Here is an 18,550-nt window from a genome sequence, read left to right as displayed (position 1 = left end):
AGGGAGAGATAATATGTGCCAAACAAGTCTCGCCTGTCTGTTAAAGGGATAGGAAAATTGAACCTACGAGTTGCTGTTGAAAAATGTCTTGTGAGTTAATTTACTGACTGTAAGCCAGATCGTTAAAAATTGAAACTCCGTTGTCTTTAATTCAAAAGGCTGCACAATTTTCAGTAGCGATAAACAGCTAGTTGCCATCGCTTCGCCTGTGGGTGTTATGTTTAAGTTGAATGGCTCTAATATTAACGTGAGTATGATGGCAAATGGTTACGTCAAAGAAGCAAAAGTAGAGGATAGTGAGTTGTGGCATCGCCGCATGGGCCATCTTAACTTCGATAGTTTGCTAAAGTTGAAGAATTGTGTCTCTGGGGTTAACTTTAACAAAGTCAACAAGAAAAACTGTGAAGTCTGTGTGAAGGGCAAGCAAACTCGAATGCCTTTCGAAGACTCACGCAACAGAACTTTTGGAATTAAACCAATCTTTACGGTCCTATTTATGTTGCTTCTCGCGGTGGTGCACGTTAAATCATTTTACTAGTCGCTGATTTTAATAGAAAACTCTTTGTTTATTTTTTTAAAGCAAAGTCTGAAGTTTTTCAAAGATTTGTCGAATTCAAAACTTTTGTTGACAGACAGAGCAACAAGCAAATCAAGATTTTACACACCTTTAACGACAGTTCAACGAGTTTTACAACCGTTCATTTAGCAAGCTGATGAAAGAAAATGGAATTCAACACCAGACGACAACACCGTAACGCCAGAGCAGAACGGCTTAGCAGAGACAACCAATCGATCGATTATCAACAAGTAACGATGCATGTTATTTGACGCTGGACTTGACGTTAAGTTTTGGGCTGAGGCAGTCTCTATCTACTGCTGTTTTCATCATGAACAGATCTCCTAGCAAATCACCAACTGGTGTGACCCTGAGGAGACTTTTTCTGGACGAGTTCGAAATCTCAGTCATGTTCCAGTTTTTGGGTGTAATAACCTTTTCATACCAAGCCCAAAACCGAGTTTTTGGCAAAAAGTTTTCGAAAACCCGAAAATCGTTCACACCGAACATTTACACGTTTTCATTTCACATTGAAATTTGTTTAACACCGGCTGTTCAAATTTGGTATTGATGAACAAAATCTGTGAGTAAAAAGTTATGACTATTTCTAGGGTTTGGCATCAGGCTCTCTTATCGAAGATGCGTGCTTTCGGTTTTCATGAATCCCTCCTTCATTGGATTAGTAATTACTTTTCGAATCGTTCAATACAAGTTGTATTGGATGGATTCAAGTCTGAAAACCACAAAATAAATTCTGGTGTGCCCCAGGGCTCTGTTCTATCTCCAACACTCTTTCTTATTTTTATTAATGATCTCCTGTCTGCAACATCTAATCCAATACATTGTTTCGCTGACGATAGTATTCTTAGCTTTTCATATTCGTTTTCAGACTCACGTCCCTCTTCTTCGGATGTGGAACTGCAACGACAAAATATGACAAGCTCATTAAATTCCGACCTAAACAGCATTGTACAATGGGGAATAAGAAACCGCGTAGAATTTAATGCTTCGAAAACGCAATGCTGTCTTGTATCGTTAAAGCGAAATATACCCCCCTGCCATTATCCATAAATGGCACTTGCATCGAGGAAACTGAACATCTCGATATTCTCGGTATGTGTATCACCAACCACCTCTTGTGGAACGATCACATACGCGATGTCGCCAAAAATGCCGCAAGATGTTTGGGTGCGATGCAAGAAGTCTTTCTCCCCCTCGAATCTGACTGTTATTTACAAGACTTATGTACGTCCAAACCTTGAGTATAACTCCCATATCTGGGCTGGTGCTCCTGCAACTTACTTAAGCTTCTGGGATAGTATTGAACGTAGAGCATTTAGATTGATTGGTGATATTATCATCATAAGATCATTTACGTCACTTGAAGATCGCCGAAATGTTTCTTGTCTCACCCTCTTTTGCCGTTATTTTAATGGTTTATGCTCTAGAGAAATAGCCAGCTGCATTCCTCCCCTTAAACAGTTCAACCGTAATACTGGAGCTTCTAGGAATACTCATCAGTATACCCTCGAGCCCATCTTCAGTCGTACTGTCAAGTACAGAGATTCGTTCTTTAGTCGTACTATGCGAGTGTGGAATACCTTGCCACACTCTGTCTTTCCCAGCTATTGCAATATTCAGGAATTCAAAACCAATGTGCACCGACATCTCCTTTCAACCCCTCTCTCCCTTTCCTAGTGCTCACACTGTGCCTACATAATAAGGGTAATATATCCCTTTGAGTGTGCGCTTATTATAAAAAAAAAGTACTTATCAAGTTTATTTTCAGGAAGATAAAGATCTATACGAGCTCGAAAAGAACGAATGGGATCCCGTCATTGAATGGTTAAACAAATGTTTCGATACGAAAATACAAAACACTTCCAAAATATCACCACCCACTCTCGGATGCGGATAAAATGAAAATATCCAAGTACTTCCTTTCACACAGTGAAAGGTATATATTCTCTCAATATTCAATTTTTTTTAAGTGCAAACATTCTCCTAAGGATTTGTCTTTGCCGTCGACACCCTTTCCTTTCCTGTGATAGAGCAGCATAACAGAGCGAACAATGCCGTAACAATAGCTCGTCTCGAAGAAGAGTTTCAACTGAAATTCTAGGGTCGGGTGGAATGGACTCACGACATGAACCAACAAGAACTTCAAGCTCGCTTGGCTGCTGCTATCCTCTTTGTTCACTTCAACTGGTTTAAACAATTCACTAAGAAAAAGCTAATTGTCTAGAAAATATATCATAAAATTAACAACAAACATTTAAAACATTTTCTTCTTCTTTTACAACAAATTCAATCCAAAATACTGATCTTATGACTATTGCTTTTGTTGGCCAAATGTGCCTTCAGAATCGCCATATATTGTGGCCGTCCGAGCAACTTCGTGTAGGTCCTTATGGCCGGAGCAGAAAAGGTCAATTCCTAGTTCCAGATTCGTACCAAAATCTCACTCATACACAGCGATCACTAAGCTGTTATGATGGGCAATTTCTCCATAACTATCTTTTTTGGATTCTTCCTTTGAGGGCTCGTCTGGATTGTCCAAAGGACTGAGGATCTTCTTGATGTTGGCATCGCTGTCCATGAAGGGGCGATAGCTAATTATACTTATTCTCCTCCACAAATGAACTTATCGTCTTTCTCATATCTCCCAAACCCTTGTGATTGAACGGAGTGACCGCAAAGTCTTTGTTGGCATCGCTGTCCATGAAGGGGCGATAGCTAATTATACTTATTCTCCTCCACAAATGAACTTATCGTCTTTCTCATATCTCCCAAACCCTTGTGATTGAACGGAGTGACCGCAAAGTCTTTATCTAGGTAGTAAGCTAAAGCTTCGAACATATTTGTGTCGGCGAGTTCGAAGACGCATCCCTTGGAAACGTCATTACGAACTATGAGCAAGTCTTTCTCGCTTAACAAAGAGCGTTTGAAAGTCATGAAAGATCGGCCATTGTCGCAAATAGTCACCGGGGCTTTTATTAGCGACGTTTTTTTTTATTGCCAAGCAACTCCCCCATATTCTGTAAATAAAAAACAAAAATCAATAATTCGTATTTTGTAAGGAAATTGTATAAATAATATTACTTACCACGACCAAATTTATTTCAAAATAAAATATTTGTTTTGACAGCAGCCATCAGCTGTTTTGTTTACATTAATTTAAGCGCCGAATGCTTCGAAAGGTTTTTTTTGTTAAGTTCAACTTTGAATTGCTACTAGTTTTCGAAAGGTTTTATATAAAACTTGTGGTTTACGAAAACTTTTGGTTTACCAAAAATGTATGGGAAAACTTGAGTTTTCGATGTAGGTTTTCGGCCAAAACCGATAATTTCGCTAAAACCAGGTTTTGGACTTGGTGTGAAAAGCCTATAAGGCAATGGTGCATGTGCCAAAACATTGCCGAAAGAAGTTTGATTCAATGTCAGAATGCTGCATTTTTCTCGGTTAATCTGAAAATACGAAAGGTTATCAATTATACCAGGCCGAGGAAGATAAAAGCATTACTAGTCGAGATGTTGTGTTTTTCGAGTATTGTCAAGCTAAATCCGTTCAGTTTACCCTGAGGCTCCACAAGAGTTAAGTAAAATCCAACTTCTCTCTCATCCTTAATTATATAAAAAAACGCCTTTGAGTAAACAAAAATTGGACCTTCTAAAGAAATTAATGCTGGTTAAGAAGCTGGAGGAACTACAACAGCTAACAATTCAAGAGGATAAAAGAAAACACAGGTTTTGGGTAAATCCATTTCTGGAAGAAAGAGAACTTTATGATCTTGAGGCTTACTATTCAAGGATTCAAGGACTTACTATGGAAGGAAGGAGCAGATTATAAGAATTTTTGTAGGATGTCGGTCGACAGCTTTGAAGATGTTCTGTGCTTGAAATTCCACAAACATTCTTTTGGCTTCAGTGACAAAAGCCCAAGAGCATGTAAATGAAAGCAAGCTAGCCGTGTTTGATTATCTAAGGGGAAAATTTTGTACGTAGCGGTTTATGTAGATGATCTTCTCATATTTACTAACGATAAATACTAGAAGTTTGAATTGAAAAAGAACTTACAAAACTCTTTCAAAATGAAAGATGCTTCTTTTACTGTAAGGATTTCATGCATGTTCTTTCTTCAAATTCTTTTTCTTTGAAAATGTACTTTTAGCTAGGCACAAGAGCCTTGTTGTAGCCATCTTGGGTTGCCTACAAGCTAAACCGGAAATCAGACGCATAAACTCATTTAAGTATGTGTGAAATTTCTCTAAATTATGACATTACCCCTAAAAACTCAGATATAGTGTTTTTAGTTTTAATATCAACTCCACCGCCATCAGAAAGAGAAAAGAACTAATTATTTGTTTCTCTCTGCTCGGAAGCTTGACATTGTTTTAAAGCCTACATTTTATATTCGCATGCATGGGATTGGGCAGGTTCAGTAGACATAAGGGACTTGAAATTTATGCAAGTTTCTAGATCTGATAAGCCAACTTCCAAAAAATTACCTTCCAATTAGGCAAATTTAATGGAAAGTTGACTGGAAAGTTAGCCAAGAATCTAAAGAAATGACAGTTGACCATGTTTTTTCATTCAACTGAAAGCTGAACTTTATTACTCTATGATTTATTTATTTTCTGCACAACTTCATGGATTCCTTGTGAATTTGGAAAAGAAATAACTAATATTTCTTTACAATACAAAATACAAATCGTGGTGGACTTGTAGCTTGAATGGGGAGTGTTTTGTAGACAAAAATTTTGTTGGTACTTTTTGCACTATGAACTTAAAAAACTATGCAGTTGCCTTTGTCAAAATGTACATTCAAGAAATTAAGTTGACTGTCCATTGATTACACTGGAAAACAGCATGTTTGTTTCATGAGATTTCATAAATGAATCTGAATAATTTTTCCACGCTGATTTCAAAAATATATGCTGTTTTTATGTGGCAGCTCTAGTTTTGGAGTAATGAAGGGATAGGATTTTTCATTTAAAATGCACATATTTTAAGTTTAAAAAATTTATTAAACATATTTATACTGAATAAAATTTTCGTTTTTTGGATTTGCTGGAGTGAGAGAACTATTTTGAATGCTCCAACAATAATCAGCCATCATATGTTCATTCCAGTACCCCTGATACCTTTCCTCCATAGTGCGAATATCCTGGTGAAAGCGCTCTCCCTGTTCCTCGCTTAGGTCGCCGAGATTTTCAGGAAAATAGTCTAGATGGCTGTGAAAATAGTGAAGCTTGATGCTCATGTTGCTTCCAAGCCGCTGGAAGTGTATCAGCAACTGCTCGACGTGCTGAATGTAGCCGTCAGACTTCCTATTGCCCACAAAATTCCTCACTACCCAAACAAACTCTTCCCATGCAGATTTCTCGACAGCTGTCATATAGTTGATGAAATTTGTATCATCTATCAACTTCCTGATTTGTGGGCCATCGAAAATACCACTCTTGATTTTTTCACTACTCAATTTTGGAAACACTTTTACAATGTAGTTGAAACATTCGCCATCTTTGTTTAGAGCTTTTACGAACTGTTTTATCAACCCCAGTTTTATATGCAAAGGAGGCAATATAATTCGGTCTCTGGATACCAGTGGAGCATTAATTACATTTTGCTTACCGGGAATCAAAGCCTCCCTGGAAGGCCATTCTCTTTTTGTCCAATGCTCAGCTTTAACTCGGCTGTCCCATAGGCATAGGAAACAGGGGTATTTTGTATAGCCACTTTGTTGGCCCAGGAGAAAATTTACCATTTTTAAATCAACACATAAAACCCAGTTATGTTCCTTGTACTTAATTTTGTCGAGAACTAAAGATATTGTAGGATATTCTTCTTTAACCTTTTTAGAATGAGCAATAGGTAAGGAACCAAGTTTGTTGCCATTATGTAAAAGTACACATTTCAAACTTCGTTTTGACGAATCAATGAACAACCGCCACTGCTCTGGATGATACTCTTTTAATCCCATTGCATTCATTAGACCCGGAATATCAGTACAAAACACAAAATTATCTTTTTTAGTAAAGAAAGGAAGTAAATCTTTTTCCCTGTTACGGTAGTACGATATCTTTGTTTCTCTGGTCAACAAATTTCTTTCTTTCAATCGGGAAGCTAAAATTTCTGATGCCGTATTAGACAGGTCCAAGGTCCCTGATCAAGTCATGTAGATCATCTTGATTTAGTGGTCGGGGACTAACGTAGCAATCAAAATCACTGTTGCTACCATTGCCGTCGTTTTCGCTTTGTCCGCTGCACTGGTCTGAATTTTCCGAAGATGTACATGGTTGCTGTGGTGTTGATGTATCACCAATACTCAAAACTGGTCTTATGGCAGATTTTAAGTTGGGATATATCCACTTAGAGCAATTTTTATGGTTTATTCCTATGATTTTCGTTACACAGAAATAACAGTCGTCATGATGGTTGGATGGTTCACGCCAAATTATAGGAGCTTTGTACTTAAAAGTGGGTCTTTTTTTGTTTGCCCACAGCCGCAAATATTCAACACAACTTTTACATACCTGACTTGGTATCCAAGGTTTAGCATTTGATGGCAACGGAAACCCAAAGTAGTCGAAGTATGCTTTTTTCACAAAGTCCGACACATTTAAACGAAATTTTTGGAACATATATCCTCCGCAAATAACACAAAACAATCAGGGTTATTTAAACACGTCCTTCTTGAGGAAGACATAATGAAATTTGTAAAGGAACTACTTAAGTTACACCGCTATTAATAGAAACTATCGACTACTTAACGGTACCCGTATCTCACTAACTAGAGCTGCTACAAAAAATCTGAGAGTAGATTTGAAATCAGAGAACCCAAATTAATAAACAACGGTAAAAAAATGTCATGCAACACAAAAAACGGTTTATTTTGTTTTTCTGTGTTATATCCCGCTGACAATTAATTCAAAACCTAAGTAATAACCATGGATTACACAATTTGTGATAGTTTTAGTAAAAAAGGTTGTAACATCGTCTTCTGGATTCTTCTTCACACTATAATTTTGTTGCAAAAATAGTATGTTTGAGATAAGATGTCATGTTAAGGAATTTTTGGACGGTTTTTAATAATGGTGGCTCGGGGGTACCAATTATTAGCTTACAGACTTATTACGGTTGTCAAAGATCAATTAATTGACAATTGAAACATTTTGTCAATTAATTGATAAATTGGTATTATATGAACGCTAGTTGATCATTTTTTTATCCATTGTGAATACCACCAATAATTTTGATATGAGTCCCATCGATAGCACCAATAACATTTGGAATACTGCTCTTTTGAAAAAAGTATATCTTGGCCTGGCGTTCTTCTTCTTGTGAATAGTTAAATTTTATCCATTTAGAATAAATATTTGTTTCCAAATCATTTAAAACTTCTTTCAAAACAACTGAAACCGTTGGTTGCGCCATACCAATGTTAAAATCGTTCCCAACACTCAACTGGTAGCTTCCTTGCGCGGGGAATCTTAAGACAGCTGCAAATTTTAGTATGTTTGGGATGGATTGTTGTCTTTTCGTTGGTTTTAACTTGTCGTTGATATCTAAAAATACATTAAGGAAGGCTTCTTTCAAAAGTCTAAAGTTTTGAATGAATCTAAAAGTGAGCCAAATTAGATTTTCTAATGTAACTAAAAAAGATCTTTTATCTACATACATATGTTCAGCCAAATCCATCGGATTTGAAGCATCGCGTAGTTTTCTTCGAATCTTTGCTTGCTCCAAAGTATTTTCTTCTTCAATTTCATTTTCACCGAAAAATAGTTCAATAGTAGACATGCTTTTGGCTTTCGCGATCCGTAAAATATTTTATCAACAAGGAATTTGTGATTGACTGAAAATTTGATAATTAACAAATATTTTGACAACCATAATACCAAGACTGTCAATTTGAATCATTCACAATAGATCTAATTTCTGAAGAGCGTTCACAGTTTATCAAAAATTTTGATTGCTGACAACGATAATACGAATTCATCTATTTCATTGAAAAATGTCAACTAGCGTATTTTCCCTTCAGTTCAATTCAGATTTGTCAGTTGTGAGTAGGAAGGGAAAGATTCGATAGTCGAAATAATATTTCATGTAAACTGGAGAGTTCACCTGTAACCATGGAGCGAGAACTTGGAACGATAACACGACACCTGATCGTCATGAGATTGACGCGGCCAGCCATCTTCGCGATTGGAGATGGGTGGAGAGGAAGGAACTGAAGGAGAAATTAGAGGTTGAGCACCGTGTGTTGATCGTATGGATAATAAACTACAAAAAATTGCTAATTTCAAAAAGCACTTTCCATGACAGTCATACGCCCTAACCATCATGCCACGGTGTTATAAGGATAATGCTTCTCGAGAACCACTAAGTTTTAAATTTAATTTCTTTTTATTTGAATAAAGAATTATTTTTTTTCGAACCTATCAGTTCTTTCGTACTAATTATCGAATTAACATTGGTCCTTCGAGCCGGATTTCCTTTGTTGGGGACAGACTAATGCTGCGGGCGAGTGTCGCTTATAATCAGTACTGCCTGGAAAATGACAATGAGATATAATTTGGGACTAAAATTGCCACAGGTACACAAAAGAAGAATGAAGTCATTTTTTAACCATTTGCTTGATGTCGCTTTTCATATTTATCCCGATAAATCATTCGGATATCAATTTGACAGTACCCGTCGCGTGATGGTTAATCTAAGGGTTGTCATGCCAAAGGTCTTGAGATTAATACATCCTGAGTCATCAATTTTTTTTTTTGTATGTGCTTCTTTTTTGTGATTCTGTAATGGTTTTCATTTAACTTTCACTTTTTTTTGAAAAGGCTTGACCCTTTGAGAAAATTTGGGTGACAGATTTTTCTTAACATTTAACAGAGTTTTACATTTAAGGATTTAAATTACCTGTTGTTATTATGTCATTACATCTGTTATTTCTGACAGAGTTTGAAGTTTTTAAAAGTTCTTCTAACACCTTGTATAAAATTGTCTATATAACTTGAAAGGCAAACATTTGTTATTACGTGAAATTGAATTGTTGATGGTTTTTTCTTCGATGATCAACTAGAATCCAAGTTCTTGAATGATATGCGTTGTGAATATTGGTTGAGGGACATCCGCTAAAATAAATAACCAGTTTATTTATCTTTTCAGTTCAGAGACGATCTGAATGATTCTTGTTTTTGCCTATGTTTTGATTGGAGCTCCATTTGCGGCGTAGAGAATATCCATTGTCTGTTGTTAACGTTTTTGCAGGAAGTTTAGTCCGAATAATCTGCACCCATGTCTGTAAGATTTTTGTTTTTCAATCATTAATGAATAAGCGACGGCTTTCATTTGTGTCAGCTTTTTGCTTTAATTAGTTTTACAGAAAATCGAATCTTTAAATTGGCAGAGTTCGACGAATTTTTGACAAAACGAGATTTAGACTTACTTGGTATTTTGCTTGTATCCCTCTTTATTTATTCTTGCCTACTGCTATCATTTGATTTTGGTGTTCTTCATCTTGTTTTGAAGAGCCTCGATTCTTAATAGCAGTTCTGATTGGCTGCTGAACGTCTGATTTGTTGTGGAAGTCTTTTTAACAAATATGTTGGTCAAACGAAGCGACGACATAATATTTCATGCAACTGGCCGCTTACATTTTGTATTGATATCTCTGGATGATCATTCAGCATCTTAACATTTGTTGTTGAATAATCCAGAACTCATGATTGAGGTCGTCTGAATCAATTGCTTTTACAACAATTCTAAAAACAATATACATCTCCATCTAAAAGTTCGATAAACTAGTCACCTGGTATTCCACCCCAATCTACTTATTTTCTCCAAATTCAATTCATGACATGTAAATCATGTGAATTTATTACATTAGTTTAAACTTGAACGCTCTCAAAATAAAGCTAAGACCTTAAATAAAGGTTCTAAGTCGCATTCCACTTAGATACCAATGAACGTCGTGATTTACAGTAATAAAACTCTTATTTATAAATTGTCTGTGTATTATGCAGCAAAGCCGCAAAGAACGAGTCAATTTTAAAATTTGTTTATCACGTACAAAAATGAAAATTATATTTAATATTTTGTATTATGACAATCTTCACGTTTATTTAGCACATTATTCATTTATATAATATTTCATAAAATATTGTATGAAATAAAAGATTAAAACAAAATTATAAACTAAATAAGTATTTACATATTTGAAATAAAAAAAAAGTTGTATTAATACTTTAAATATTTTTTCTTCAATTAGAATTTATAATTCTTTTTATTTTAGATTTTGAGTATGTTACCTTATTATTTAAAAAGATAATGTTTCATGTGACTTAAATTATTTAGGTTCTTATTTATTCTAGTTTCATCAATCAGTAATTCACTTAAGTGATGGTATACTTAACTTTTAATAATAAAAATACACATATTTACACTCATTTAATTTAAATAAAACTAAAGTTTACATATTAAATTCATAACTAGTTTACATGATTATGTTCATAATATATAAAATACAAATAAAAGATTGAATGTTTTAACAGAACAAAAACGTAATACATTTACAGTCCTTTTTGTATTTAAAGATACAACAAATAAAATTGCAATTAAGGCACCAGTCTCTTCTCTTACGTAAATATTAAACATTTACTTAACTTATTATATTACCAATGGTTTGATTCATTACATTAGTAAGAACATCCTTTAATATATTTTCTTACAAAAAGAGAATTGAAAAATTGGATTTCACAATGAGTTTACGAGTATATAAAAAGCGTATTTTTCTAAAATAAGGAAAACGCCTAGTCATCATCTGATAAGTCGATGGACTCACCTGGCTCTAATTGCTTTCGTGCAGCATTTTGTTGCTTCATTGTATTTAGAATTGAGGCAGGAGTTGTAGAAATTGATGTGGTGTGTTCATTCAAGCTTTGTTTAGTCGCAATTATCTGATGGATCAAACAAGAATATAATATTTTAGTTGTTTATTTTTTTTATTCAAAAAGAAATGTTTAATTTTCATTATTTTCACATTTTATAGAACTGAATAATTTGCAAGAAATTTAAACCGTGTTTTCCGAAGTAGTTGACACATATTCGGATATTCAAGTATACACTTGTCCTCGTATTAAAAATATAATTTTTCAACAAGGTTCCTCAAAAAATGACCATAGTCAAATGAAGACTCATTAGTAATCACATACACATATAAGAAGACTCTAGAAGATAATGATTTGTACTCACAGAATCATCACACAATTTATAGTTGAGGCCCTACCTTAGCTTTAAAAAGGCAGTTTTAGTTTTTTGCTTTTACTTAAATTTTTAAAAAGTGCATTTTTCAAAAACATGATGTGATGAAAAATTAAAAGTTGATATTGTTATAGAGGGCAGCTAAATCCTTCATAAAGAATTGTTTGGATTGTTGAACATGAGAAGGAAATTCCAAATAGGAAAGATAGATTTTCAAATTTGTAACCTAAAACTAGGTTCTCATATCTCAAAACAATTTGGCAAACAGGTTACAAGATATCAGTTTAAAATTAAAAAGGTTTTATTCGGTGATGTTTTGCTACGAAAACAAACTTTTTTTTGTATCGTGAATCCTTCATTAAGTTGTATAGATATTATAAGGGGTCATCCATTTTGCGGTTTCAAAAGAATAGGGCTGGAATTCGACATCTGTCAAACTAAGTCGGTAAACCAATTTTTTTGTCTGACTTTTATGAAACTGAATCGTTTAAATATCGCACAACGCATACAAATTGTTAAAACCTGCTACAAAAATGGCGATATCGTGCTTTAAGAGGAGATTATGGTTAACATAATAGTCCAACTACGAATTTGAACAGATTGAATTGGTTACAGCAACTGCATCATCGTTTCGCTCGTACCACTGACAGTATCGCTCCTTTAAGTGAAAGTGTTGCCGAAGACCCGGATATGTAGATTCCTCGTCGTTATCAGTTATGGCCATATGAGAAATGCGACTTAGAGAATATGTGATTTCAACAAGAAGGTGCTACATGCCACACAACTCGAACGAATATGGCAACTGGACACCAAGATCATGTTATTTGATACCGCAGGACATTTTTTTGTGGATCTACGCCAAAGACCGTGCTTATGCAGATAAACCTTTAAATCTTGAGCACTTACAAACCAACATTCGTCAAGTTAAGGGTGAAATACCGCCCACTATATGTTAAAAAGTGATCGAAAATTACCTCAAAAGAATCGATGCTTGCAGCAATTCGCGTGGTGGTAATTTAAATGATGTATAAATATTGAACAAATAAACATTTCAATTACTTGTAATGGAAAAAAATCGCTTACTAATTACATGTAATTGAAAATTGAAGTTGGTTTCTTTAAGTTTTACACTTCAGAATTTTCAGAAAGCAGTTAGCTTATAGCAAGCTTTAAACTACGATCAGAGGCTAATCATAAGTGCACGTGTTAGTTGTTAGTAAGATAATTACACAGTTAAAGCCTTACACACGCACAAAATACAAAACATAATTAACATTTAACATGAATTAATACAGAACAACAAAAAAGTTCTTGAGGGAAAGAACTTTTAAACTACATTCAAGGTAATTGATTTCTCTGATGTTTTTAATTTCAAATGTAAATTTTGTATTTTTGTAATATTTTGGTTAGGTTAGGTTATAGTGGATGTCCAATAATGAAACGGACACTCTTAGGCCAGTTTAATGGCCCATTGTGATACCACATGAATCTTGAGGCTTCCTCCTAATCTCAATGGAACCAGCTTGAGTCCCTTACGAAACGTGAGAGGCTGATTATACCGATATGATTTAGATTGTTAAAGAAGAATTGTCCTAGGTAATACTTGCGTTTTCGAGCCAGAGCAGGGCATGTGCAGAGAAGATGAAGAACCGTTTCTTAATATTAAACTGTTGCGCCATCTCCATTAGAGATGATCGCCAGTTATGGACTGTTATAGCGTTTGTAGAGACAGAGTCGAGAGATTTGATAGCGGCCTGGCTATCAGAGAAAATACGGATATCAGATGTTGATATCACGTTTTCTTTGAGCCAAGACAAGACTTCTTTTACCGCCAAAAGTTCCGCCTGGAACACGCTACAATGATTAGGAAGGCGGAATGAGAGACTTAATTTCAGTCGTTCAGAGTACACACCTCCCCCAACCCATTCTTTTCTTTTTTCATCCTCCAAGAATGTCCTATCCTCCCAAAAAGATCTGGTAAGTATAGAAATCTGAAAGTTTCTGTCGAATTGTAGTTGGAATTGATTCTAAGTACCTTAGAATTACGGAGTGGCCAATTTTGTTGTTAGTCCACTGCGACGAAGCATTGAGGCGAATAGCAGAGCTTGAAGCTATTTGTTTGCTAAATATGTCAAGAGGTGTAAGGTAGAGCAAGGTGTCCAGTGCCGCAGACGGGGTCGTGCGAAGCGATCCGCTTATACATAGGCAGGCTGAACGTTGAACTTTATTCAACTTATCCCTGTTTATATATTTTTCTAAAGCAGTCCACCGTACTGCCACACCGTACGTTAAAATCGGTCTGATTACAGATGTGTATAGCAAATGCGTGATTCTGGGTTGTAAACACCATTTATTACCAATAGCTTTTTTGGAAACCTACAGTAGCTTTTTTTACTCCTTCCTGTACGTTGCGTTTCCAATTTAGTTTTTTGTCTAAGACAAGACCCAGGTATTTAGCCACGTCTGAGAATTTTAATTGGATTCCTTTAATATAGGGAGGGTTGACAAATGGAATTTTGTATCTCCTCGAAAATAAGACCATATCGGTTTTGTGTGGGTTAACATCCAGTCCACACCGATCAGCCCAAAGTATTAGTCTGTCCAAGGCATTTTGTAAGAGTTCTTTTAGGATGTTAAAATGCTTTCCTGAAACTGCTATAGCAACGTCGTCCGCATAGGCTATCACTCTGAATCCATTGTGAATATCACCAATAATTTTGATATGAGTCCCGTCGATAGCACCAATAACATTTGGAATACTGCTCTTTTGAAAAAAGTATATCTTGGCCTGGCGTTCTTCTTCTTGTGAATAGTTAAATTTTATCCATTTAGAATAAATATTTGTTTCCAAATCATTTAAAACTTCTTTCAAAACAACTGAAACCGTTGGTTGCGCCATACCAATGTTAAAATTGTTCCCAACACTCAACTGGTAGCTTCCTTGCGCGGGGAATCTTAAGACAGCTGCAAATTTTAGTATGTTTGGGATGGATTGTTGTCTTTTCGTTGGTTTTAACTTGTCGTTGATATCTAAAAATACATTAAGGAAGGCTTCTTTCAAAAGTCTAAAGTTTTGAATGAATCTAAAAGTGAGCCAAATTAGATTTTCTAATGTAACTAAAAAAGATCTTTTATCTACATACATATGTTCAGCCAAATCCATCGGATTTGAAGCATCGCGTAGTTTTCTTCGAATCTTTGCTTGCTCCAAAGTATTTTCTTCTTCAATTTCATTTTCACCGAAAAATAGTTTAATAGTAGACATGCTTTTGGCTTTCGCGATCCGTAAAATATTTTATCAACAAGGAATTTGTGATTGACTGAAAATTTGATAATTAACAAATATTTTGACAACCATAATACCAAGACTGTCAATTTGAATCATTCACAATAGATCTAATTTCTGAAGAGCGTTCACAGTTTATCAAAAATTTTGATTGCTGACAACGATAATACGAATTCATCTATTTCATTGAAAAATGTCAACTAGCGTATTTTCCCTTCAGTTCAATTCAGATTTGTCAGTTGTGAGTAGGAAGGGAAAGATTCGATAGTCGAAATAATATTTCATGTAAACTGGAGAGTTCACCTGTAACCATGGAGCGAGAACTTGGAACGATAACACGACACCTGATCGTCATGAGATTGACGCGGCCAGCCATCTTCGCGATTGGAGATGGGTGGAGAGGAAGGAACTGAAGGAGAAATTAGAGGTTGAGCACCGTGTGTTGATCGTATGGATAATAAACTACAAAAAATTGCTAATTTCAAAAAGCACTTTCCATGACAGTCATACGCCCTAACCATCATGCCACGGTGTTATAAGGATAATGCTTCTCGAGAACCACTAAGTTTTAAATTTAATTTCTTTTTATTTGAATAAAGAATTATTTTTTTTCGAACCTATCAGTTCTTTCGTACTAATTATCGAATTAACATTGGTCCTTCGAGCCGGATTTCCTTTGTTGGGGACAGACTAATGCTGCGGGCGAGTGTCGCTTATAATCAGTACTGCCTGGAAAATGACAATGAGATATAATTTGGGACTAAAATTGCCACAGGTACACAAAAGAAGAATGAAGTCATTTTTTAACCATTTGCTTGATGTCGCTTTTCATATTTATCCCGATAAATCATTCGGATATCAATTTGACAGTACCCGTCGCGTGATGGTTAATCTAAGGGTTGTCATGCCAAAGGTCTTGAGATTAATACATCCTGAGTCATCAATTTTTTTTTTTGTATGTGCTTCTTTTTTGTGATTCTGTAATGGTTTTCATTTAACTTTCACTTTTTTTTGAAAAGGCTTGACCCTTTGAGAAAATTTGGGTGACAGATTTTTCTTAACATTTAACAGAGTTTTACATTTAAGGATTTAAATTACCTGTTGTTATTATGTCATTACATCTGTTATTTCTGACAGAGTTTGAAGTTTTTAAAAGTTCTTCTAACACCTTGTATAAAATTGTCTATATAACTTGAAAGGCAAACATTTGTTATTACGTGAAATTGAATTGTTGATGGTTTTTTCTTCGATGATCAACTAGAATCCAAGTTCTTGAATGATATGCGTTGTGAATATTGGTTGAGGGACATCCGCTAAAATAAATAACCAGTTTATTTATCTTTTCAGTTCAGAGACGATCTGAATGATTCTTGTTTTTGCCTATGTTTTGATTGGAGCTCCATTTGCGGCGTAGAGAATATCCATTGTCTGTTGTTAACGTTTTTGCAGGAAGTTTAGTCCGAATAATCTGCACCCATGTCTGTAAGATTTTTGTTTTTCAATCATTAATGAATAAGCGACGGCTTTCATTTGTGTCAGCTTTTTGCTTTAATTAGTTTTACAGAAAATCGAATCTTTAAATTGGCAGAGTTCGACGAATTTTTGACAAAACGAGATTTAGACTTACTTGGTATTTTGCTTGTATCCCTCTTTATTTATTCTTGCCTACTGCTATCATTTGATTTTGGTGTTCTTCATCTTGTTTTGAAGAGCCTCGATTCTTAATAGCAGTTCTGATTGGCTGCTGAACGTCTGATTTGTTGTGGAAGTCTTTTTAACAAATATGTTGGTCAAACGAAGCGACGACATAATATTTCATGCAACTGGCCGCTTACATTTTGTATTGATATCTCTGGATGATCATTCAGCATCTTAACATTTGTTGTTGAATAATCCAGAACTCATGATTGAGGTCGTCTGAATCAATTGCTTTTACAACAATTCTAAAAACAATATACATCTCCATCTAAAAGTTCGATAAACTAGTCACCTGGTATTCCACCCCAATCTACTTATTTTCTCCAAATTCAATTCATGACATGTAAATCATGTGAATTTATTACATTAGTTTAAACTTGAACGCTCTCAAAATAAAGCTAAGACCTTAAATAAAGGTTCTAAGTCGCATTCCACTTAGATACCAATGAACGTCGTGATTTACAGTAATAAAACTCTTATTTATAAATTGTCTGTGTATTATGCAGCAAAGCCGCAAAGAACGAGTCAATTTTAAAATTTGTTTATCACGTACAAAAATGAAAATTATATTTAATATTTTGTATTATGACAATCTTCACGTTTATTTAGCACATTATTCATTTATATAATATTTCATAAAATATTGTATGAAATAAAAGATTAAAACAAAATTATAAACTAAATAAGTATTTACATATTTGAAATAAAAAAAAAGTTGTATTAATACTTTAAATATTTTTTCTTCAATTAGAATTTATAATTCTTTTTATTTTAGATTTTGAGTATGTTACCTTATTATTTAAAAAGATAATGTTTCATGTGACTTAAATTATTTAGGTTCTTATTTATTCTAGTTTCATCAATCAGTAATTCACTTAAGTGATGGTATACTTAACTTTTAATAATAAAAATACACATATTTACACTCATTTAATTTAAATAAAACTAAAGTTTACATATTAAATTCATAACTAGTTTACATGATTATGTTCATAATATATAAAATACAAATAAAAGATTGAATGTTTTAACAGAACAAAAACGTAATACATTTACAGTCCTTTTTGTATTTAAAGATACAACAAATAAAATTGCAATTAAGGCACCAGTCTCTTCTCTTACGTAAATATTAAACATTTACTTAACTTATTATATTACCAATGGTTTGATTCATTACATTAGTAAGAACATCCTTTAATATATTTTCTTACAAAAAGAGAATTGAAAAATTGGATTTCACAATGAGTTTACGAGTATATAAAAAGCGTATTTTTCTAAAATAAGGAAAACGCCTAGTCATCATCTGATAAGTCGATGGACTCACCTGGCTCTAATTGCTTTCGTGCAGCATTTTGTTGCTTCATTGTATTTAGAATTGAGGCAGGAATTGTAGAAATTGATGTGGTGTGTTCATTCAAGCTTTGTTTAGTCGCAATTATCTGATGGATCAAACAAGAATATAATATTTTAGTTGTTTATTTTTTTTATTCAAAAAGAAATGTTTAATTTTCATTATTTTCACATTTTATAGAACTGAATAATTTGCAAGAAATTTAAACCGTGTTTTCCGAAGTAGTTGACACATATTCGGATATTCAAGTATACACTTGTCCTCGTATTAAAAATATAATTTTTCAACAAGGTTCCTCAAAAAATGACCATAGTCAAATGAAGACTCATTAGTAATCACATACACATATAAGAAGACTCTAGAAGATAATGATTTGTACTCACAGAATCATCACA

The 18,550-nt window shown here is 34.3% G+C and overlaps 1 protein-coding gene across 1 annotated transcript in view; it reads right to left on the bottom strand.

Annotated features, from left to right (window-relative positions):
- Positions 1-10,839: 10,839 nt before the first annotated feature.
- The window catches only part of LOC129949293 (uncharacterized), a 54,225-nt gene continuing 46,514 nt past the window's right edge, over positions 10,840-18,550 (bottom strand). Inside the window, exon 8 of the mRNA XM_056060664.1 lies at positions 10,840-11,516. Within this exon, the coding sequence (XP_055916639.1) occupies positions 11,370-11,516 (147 nt within the window). The 3' untranslated portion in view covers positions 10,840-11,369. The remainder of the gene's footprint in view (positions 11,517-18,550) is intronic.

The sequence above is a fragment of the Eupeodes corollae genome, chromosome 3 (assembly GCF_945859685.1).
Source record: "Eupeodes corollae chromosome 3, idEupCoro1.1, whole genome shotgun sequence".
Taxonomy (NCBI): domain Eukaryota; kingdom Metazoa; phylum Arthropoda; class Insecta; order Diptera; family Syrphidae; genus Eupeodes; species Eupeodes corollae.
Note: the sequence above shows the minus strand (reverse complement) of the source record. Positions and strands in the feature narration are given on the sequence as shown.